The sequence below is a fragment of the Euprymna scolopes genome, chromosome 24 (assembly GCF_053919585.1).
Source record: "Euprymna scolopes isolate OS-2025 chromosome 24, ASM5391958v1, whole genome shotgun sequence".
Lineage (NCBI taxonomy): Eukaryota > Metazoa > Mollusca > Cephalopoda > Sepiida > Sepiolidae > Euprymna > Euprymna scolopes.
Window position 1 is genome coordinate 42,315,358 of NC_136505.1, and position 8,380 is coordinate 42,323,737.

At 38.5% G+C, this 8,380-nt stretch overlaps 1 protein-coding gene across 1 annotated transcript in view; it reads right to left on the reverse strand.

Annotated features, from left to right (window-relative positions):
- Nucleotides 1-585: 585 nt before the first annotated feature.
- The window catches only part of LOC145246672 (uncharacterized), an 8,553-nt gene continuing 758 nt past the window's right edge, over nt 586-8,380 (reverse strand). The window contains exons 1-2 of the mRNA XM_080108385.1: nt 7,849-8,380; nt 586-2,669 (exon numbers count right to left, since the gene is read on the reverse strand). The exon at nt 7,849-8,380 is cut by the window's right edge and continues 758 nt beyond it. Of these exons, the coding sequence (XP_079964511.1) occupies nt 695-2,668 (1,974 nt within the window). The 5' untranslated portion in view covers nt 2,669; nt 7,849-8,380 and the 3' untranslated portion in view covers nt 586-694. The remainder of the gene's footprint in view (nt 2,670-7,848) is intronic.

Here is an 8,380-nt window from a genome sequence, read left to right on the forward strand (position 1 = left end):
CAGATGGTTTTTGTTTTATTGACAGATTTATAGGTCAAATCCTGTTCTTGCTAAGGTCGCCATCTCTTTGCACTCAATGACAGTTTATTACACTTGGTTCTTAAAAAATGTTGGCTACCTTAACAAATTTTATACTGTTCAATAAAACAATTAATATTATAATTTAATTAATTATTGTTTAATTAACTTCGCCAGTCAACCTTTTGACACTTAATTAAAAGTGTCATACTCCTCCCCCACTTACCGACATTTAACCTTTGGTTAAAGGTCGGTAAATCATGTTTAACGGTACATACAGAAGACATATAATTACAATGATTGATTACACAGTTCAGTTTTGTATGTGTCCATAGAAAAAAAATCAATTGTTCATCCTAACAAACAACCCCATCTTTTTTTTCTACATCCCCCCTTTTTTTTTTGACATTTTAAAATATTACAAAAAATGTTTTCATTTTCTTTTTTTTTTTTTTACAGAATTATTATCTCTTTTTTTTTATATAATGATAATAATGACAACAACAATAATAATAAATGTTCATTGCAGAGTCCTTCATTTTTTTTTCATGCATTTGTAGGAAATTTTTTTCTTTTTTTTTTTTTTTTTTTTTTTTTTTAATGCATTTGTAGGAAAAATTTTTTTTCATGCATTTGTAAAGATTTTTTAATCGATTGTTCCAAGAAATTCAGATCATTACACTGAAAGTATCTCCACCGATGGTAATTGCAAGGCTTCTTTCGGGATATTTGTGGTCTGTGGAGTTTGTATGTCACCTATTGGTTCAAGTTCGATTTGTTGTTCCAGTCTCTGCTGTTGATCAGTGACAACCGTTCCTGAGCTCCCAACATTCTTGTGCAGTTTAGTTGGTTCATTTCTCTTAAGCTTACTTAAACAATGGCGTACTATCAGGCTTGATGTTAACAAAACTGATACAATTAATAAGATGATGGCTATTACCAAAATTAACCAGGTAGAACTACCTACTTGTTCACTTTCTGTTAGGGAATTTTCCTCTCTAAGTGCATCGAGTTTATGTATTAATTCCCTTAAATTTATTTTCTTTAGAGGACTTACGACATTAGGGATTGCTTGCGGGGTCATGTTTGGAAATCCTTTTATTAGAGGTTCCCATAGGCTTAATCTACTAGTAAGTGTGATATTCATCAATGGTAAAAAAGAGTCGCTGGTCTCAAATTTTTCCTCGGCTTGGTAATAGGGAGGAAGGGTTATAGCGCCGCCATAGACCCCACAGCCCAATGGCACCTGCAGAGTGGTCAACGGAGGAGATATTTTTATTGTTTTGGGAGGTTTTCCGGTACATACCTGAGATAGTTCCAACTCATCTTTCGCTGCTATCGCCCATGCCCCATCTGTTATCCTAATAGCATTTGGCAGCATTACATCTAGGAGGACTTCTATTTGACAATGCTGCCCTATTCCCTTTTTATTATCCTTGAATAATTCGATTACACACAAATGGTGATTGCTGAATGTATATATCGGGCTATTAGATACGCAGGTTCCGAGTAGATCATGTGTACATTTTTCTGCCTCGGAAGAGGTAAGCAACATGAACTTTTCTCTAGTTTGATCAAGAGCAATATTTTCGGATTCTATTTTGTATTTTGCGACAGTTCCCAATCCCTGTTTCTCATGTGGATAAGGAATCGGTAAATTAATGACTTGAAAGACTTCATATATACTACCGGTATCCAACAATGGAAGTGACACCACAATCAGCAATTTACCATCTTCGATGAGAGTTAGACAACCCAATGACTTATAGTAATACCACAGCTCAGCTGTGGGATTCGCTGGCAATCTTAGGTGATGAGGTAGTTTGGCCTGAACTTCTAGTAAGTGGTCTTTTAATGCAAAAGGTTCCACTATATTTGGAGACAAATGACCCAAAGCTAACATATCAGACTGTGCTTGCAGGTTTTGTATGGAGTCCAACAGTGCTTGCAACTTTTTCTGCAATTGTTCGATGATTGTTAAAAAACGAAGATATTTTCTTATGCAATCTTCCAGTTTTATCACTCGGATCATTAATTCTCCAGTGATATTTCCGAGCTCCACTTGCATTTCCTTAAACCCCTCCACTAACTCATTTATTTTGCGACGGTTATCGGCTAGTTCCACCCTGGTTATATTTAGAATAGTAATACTATCCTTTTCTACTTGGGCCAATTTCATCTGACCTTTTTCAGAAGTCCTCAATCTTTTTTTTAGGGCATCTAATTGTTCCTCTGTTATAGTCCCAAAAAGTACGTTTAACGCTTTCCCCATTATGGGAAGTACCGATCTTTTTTCTCTATTTTGTAATAGTTTCAATCCATCCAAATATTTTTCTATAACCTCCACACTAGTTTTCATAATCTTTATGTCCTGCATAAGTGGGCACCACAGATTAAAACATTTCCCTTTTTCATTAGCTATGCAATCAATTTCCAAATCCTTTCCTACTAAGGTGACCTCGTCTATTTCTTTTCTCAACTTATTTAATAAGGAGTAATAGGGTTTGAAGTTCATCGTAAAAACTATTAACCATTTTGACCTTGTAATCGTTACTTCACTTGTTTTGCGAAAAATTACATTCTGACTATGTCGCAGGGCTGCTACTGTTGTCAGCATGCTCAGCAGGAGTAGGGACTTCAATTCAGCCATCCTACAAGAGAATAGGGGGTTAAATTCAGTCGGTTACTAATGAAAGGTAATATGGTTCCGTCTAACTTTAAAAACTACTTCTTTTCAAGCCTTCTGTTTATATATTCCTTCTCTATATTTTATTTTATTTTGTTTTGTTTTTCAGACGCATCCATGGAAACTTACATAACCATCTCTCTGTTATATAATGCCGGTTTTAGATTTTATCCAGCACACATGCTTGATTCGCTGAGTCACAACTTGGTGCAAGCTGGTGATCAGTTATATTATGGGATTGGCCCGATGTCAAGTCATCCCTTTTTTTATTTTGATAGCTTCTTAATCTGTATTTTAAAGGTGTATCTTCTTTTTCTTGATATCTTTTTCGTAACTCTGACAGGGGAATTTCGTCTTCACTCTCCCAACTATCCAATTCATTTTGCACAAAGGCATTTCCTACTTCTTCAATTTCTATTTGTGATCTAGCAATTGGGCTTGGCTCAATCTCAATTTCTGACTCCGAATCAGTCTCCGAGGGGGCTTCTACCCACCTCGTCCATCTCATACGTGGATTTGCTTCTTTTCTTTTAGGAATTTCCCATTCTTCTACTCCTGCTAATTTTAAGTCATTTGCATGAGCCTTTTTTACTTTGCCATTTATTTGGTCCCATACAACAAAATTTACTGGACCTGTCTGATTAATTATTCTATAATAAGGAGACCATTTTTCGTCAAGCTTCCCTTGTCGTAGATGCTTCTTATGATACACCGGATCTCCTATTTTGAGGGTTACCTCTTTCCTCCCCAAGTTTACCCTTTCATTTCGTTTCTTCTGGGCACGTTTTATCCTCTGCCTAGCTTGCATAAATATCTTATGTTGATTTTGGAGGATTATCTGGTGAAAATCTTCTCCCAGATATTTCCTACGGGGTGTTAATAGATTATCAATAGGCAAGATTACATCTCGACCAAATAGTAAAAAATAAGGGGAAAATCCGGTCACTTCATTAATAGAAAATCTTATGGCCGCTAATGCCTGAGTCAGGAATAAATCCCAATTTTCCTTGTCGTCTTTAGTGAGCTTTGCCAATGTATCTCCCAAGAATCGGTGGAACCGCTCAACCTTAGCATTAGCTTGTGGGTGATAGGGGGATGTTACAATGTGCTTGATGTTGAGACCTTCAGTTGTTTGTCTCATTACTTCATTAACGTTTTCTGGGCCATTATCAGATACCAGTTCTAAGGGGGTCCCAAAGCGCGGGATTATTTCGGTTAGTAATAGTCTAGCTACAGTCTGAGCTTTCTTATCTGGTACTGCATAGGCTTCCGGCCAGTTAGTTAGCCAATCCACAAAGCTAACTATGTATTTATTTCCCTGTGGAGTTTCCCCATAGGGTCCGGAGACATCTACACTAATTTTTTCAAAGGGATAAAATGGGACATCAGTTTCTTCAAGGGGTGCAATTTCAGATTTGCCGCTCCTCGACTGACAAACAACGCATAGGTTTACATGGTTTGTGACTTCCTTGTACAACCCCGGCCAGTAATATTTCCTGCCTATGAGTTCGTACGTCTTGTCAATACCAATATGCCCCATTTTATCATGAAGCTGTCTCAATATGTCCCCTCGAATCTGTTTGGGTATATACAACCTAGGTCGGACGTCTCCGTCTCGGTCAGAAAGATAGTATAGCAACCCATTTTGTACCATATATCTTTCTAGAAATGCTTTAGATGCTTTACCTGACTCTATGGTTCTTTTTAGCGTCTTAATTTCTTCATCTTCCTTGTATCTGTCTAATTGGGGCATTTCTTTTTTGGGGTTTTCATCCGTTCTATCTGTTTCATCTAAGGTGTGTCTATAATCCAACCTATGTGAGTTTATCATGTTTATTTGATAAAATTTATCATCAATTTCAAGTTCTTGAGGCGTCGATTCTTGTTCTAGCTGATTAGGGATACGTGACAATAAATCGGCACATGTATTTTCTTTGCCCGATAGATATTCTATGGTACAGTTGTATCCACTTATTTTTAAGGCCCATTGTTGTATCTTTTTATTTGTCAAATCTGCTTTAAATAGATATTTCAAAGGCTTATGATCTGTTTTTATCACGAATTGTGCACCGTTTAGATAATAATCAAGTTTTTGGAGAGCATATACAATAGCAAATGCTTCCTTTTCTATGACAGGCCACTTCTGTTGCGTAGATGTTAACTTGTGAGAAAGAAAGTAGATAGGTACTTCTTCTGGTATTCCTGGGACAGGACCGTCCTTCTCAGGACATGGTTGAGTTAGACATGCCCCAATACACAGGTCGCTCGCATCTGTGTACAAGATCATAGGTTTATTTATGTCTGGGTATGCCAATAAGGGGATCGTTGACAGTTGATCTTTCAGCGTATCAAATGATCGCTGGCAATCATCTGTCCACTTAAAGCGAGCACTTTTTTTTGTGAGAGCTATAAGAGGGGTAGCTATTCTTGAAAATGCAGGTATGAATCTTCGGTAATATCCGATTGCGCCTATAAAACCCCTGACCTGTCTAACAGTTTTAGGTTCTGGCATCGAGCGAATTACTTTGACCTTATCATCATCTGGCTTGATTCCTTGTTTATTTATGACAAATCCCAAGTATTTAGTTTCTGCCATCATGAACTGACACTTTGCCAGTTTTAATTTTAACCCATGTTTTCTCAGTTGATTGAATACCGTTTGAAGGTGTTGGAAATGTTCATTTATATTGCTCGAGAAAACTAGTATGTCATCGAGATATGCCATAGCAAAGCCTTCCAACCCTCCAAGTACTATGGACATGAGTTGTTGGAAAACACCTGGAGCATTAGCCAATCCAAAGGGCATAACTCGAAATTGAAAAAGCCCGTAGTGGCACACAAATGCAGCCTTTTCACGGTCATCTTGATCCAGGGCTACCTGCCAGTACCCTGATCTCAAATCAAGGGTGGAAAAACATCTTGCCTTGCCTAAGAGGGCCAGTATATCATCTATTAATGGTAGTGGATAAGCAAGCGGCTTAGTTATGTTGTTGAGGGCTCTAAAATCTACACAAAAGCGGTGTCCCCCATCCTTTTTGTCAACCACTACAATGGGAAAGCTCCAAGGAGATCGTGAGCGTTCAATCACCTTAGCTTCCAGCATTTCTTTGACAGCTTCTTCTACTAACTCCCTTTTGTGTATCGGAGTTCTGTACGGTTTCATTTTTATGGGTGGGTTGTTTCCAGTATCTATTTTCATTTGAACCGACTAAGTTCGTCCCAACTCCTTATCTGAGTTAGCGACAACATCTATATTCTTCTGAATTAAATTCACTATCTCTTGTCTATGCTCATTAGGTACGTTGATGTCCTTAGGATTAATTGTATTTTTGCTCATCTTAATTGGGCGTTTCTCAATGTACCTGACTTGCTTCCGAATTCTTATTGGCGCTACCCTTCCCAAATTTTCACCCTTGGGAACGCTCAAAGTTTTATTACCCAAATTTGCCAACATAACTGGAATCTTTCCCTTCTCATTTTCTTTTACTATCGCTTCAACTAACACTATTTCTTCCTCCTCCGGTATTACCTCCTCCGTTGAAATCACCTGGTATAGGTTTTCTTTATTTGGCTCTGAGGGGACTAGTTTGGCTGCGCAGGAGATAGCAGTTCGTGGGGGTAATTTTACACTGTCTGTAGTGTAGATTTTAATTTCCCCGCCGGAACTATTACCCAAGGGAATTTTTACCCCTCTTATCGTTAGCCGATTTGGATTAAAACATAATTGTGCTTTATTTATTTTTAACCAATCCTCCCCTAAAATCATGGTTTGGTCTAAGTCAGGTGCAATGTACAATTTTGAACCTGTCTTAATCTTTCCGATTTTAATAGGTAGGTGGATCATACCATTTAGTTTCATTTTCTGTCCATTTGCTTGAGTTACTGTTAAATCTGAGTCTTTCAACTTTATTTTGCTATCTCTTAGGTCTTCAAAAATTGAGGACTTTAGAAGCGAGACTTCTGACCCGGAGTCTATCAATGCTTCTACCTGCTTGCCCATGATATCTACCCTACACGTCATGTCCGAGCCCTGTGTGAATAATTCATATTCTTCTGCTCCTTTTGTGTTGGGAATATTAATCATTTCCCGTTTAGAGCAGGAATTTCTTGGATTATTCTTTTTAGGAGCAAGAGTACCCTTATTCTTTTTTTCTTTTAATGACTGAATATGGTTAGTTCTGCGACTTTTTGTTTGTGCCGGTGCCTTGGTGTTTCGTTTTTCTGAAGTCGAGTAAGTTACATTCCCGCTTTCAGACTTTGGACACCTTTGTTCGTAATAATTCCAGCGTTCATGCTGATTTGAAGTAATCCCCTTTTTTTTTACTGGTTGTCTACAGCTGTAACAACCATGACTCTCTCCAGACCATTTTCTATGGTAACCCTCCGCCTTTGGTTCCCTTAGTACTGTATGAGAGCCTATTCCCTCCTGTTGCCAATGATTTCTACCTGAAAATTTATTATTCATTTTTTCTCGTTTCCCACAGCCCAGAAGTCGCTCATAAAGCCTTTCACTTTCTCTGGCTGATGACAAAGCCTCCGACAGTGTCTTTGGGTTGGCTCTGGCCACATCTTCCTTAATGAAAGTATTGTTTATTCCATCAATGAAGAATTCAGCTAGCTGTACCTGTACAGCTGACCCTTCTCTCAGTTCAGAGTCTCTATAAGCCAGCCTTGCAAGACTTGACATTCTACTAGCCAGTTCTGCAAGCGATTCATTTTTTCCTTGTATCACCTTAATCAATGCTCGAGCAGCATCAGCAGGGTTGACAAACTCTCCATACTGTGCTGTGATTTCATCGAATAAGGCTTTACTGGAAGTATCCGAATGGTCATCAAGATAAGTTCCAATCCATTCGGACACTACTCCATCTGAATAGTCATAGGCTAGGTTAATCAATTCAGGGTCCGATAAATTATGGACCCTTTGTTTTTTTTTCAATGCCATCAGCCATGGTTTCAGATCTGCCGGTCTACCAGAAAAAATTGGGATCTTTGATCCAGCTGTTACCAACATAGGTGAAATATTTGAACGAGAAGTAGCCATTGTATTAAGAAAAAAAAAAAAATAAACACACCTAGAAGCTATTTAGAAATGAACCAACATGCACAATGAATGCAAAGAACAAAGAAAAATAGTCACTTACCCTGACTCTGTGGACTTTTCTGGTGAGTGGCTTGAGTAGGTTGAGCTAATTGCTTCCTAGGCTGGTTTCTGGGTGGAGTGTCGTTGTGCCGGTGAATATACAGAGTGTCGATCTTGTGTTTTGAAGCGCCGATACTGGATTCTGCGACACAGATGCGACGAGATCCGTCTGGTAATTAACCAGGGTCAATCCTGCGTCTTAAGGCACCAAATGTGGTACGATATCTTCACGAACCCGAGTTGGCCGATGGTTTCGTGATTACCACATACGTTGACTGGTCTTTCTCTGTTTCCTTCCACGCCCACGTTGCTTTAAGATCCGTAGAAAGAATTGATGAGTATGGCCCAGTCGACGAAGGTTGAATTTGTTGCTGGAGGGAAGAAAAGTTGCCAAGCAATCAAAGAAAAAATGTCTGAAAGCGTTTGTTATAAACAATAACAACGTTTATTAACACAATCTTCAAACACCACGCAAGGGGAGTGATTGTGGTTGACTGGCGGAATAAAGTTTTCTTAGAAACTCTTGACTGCAA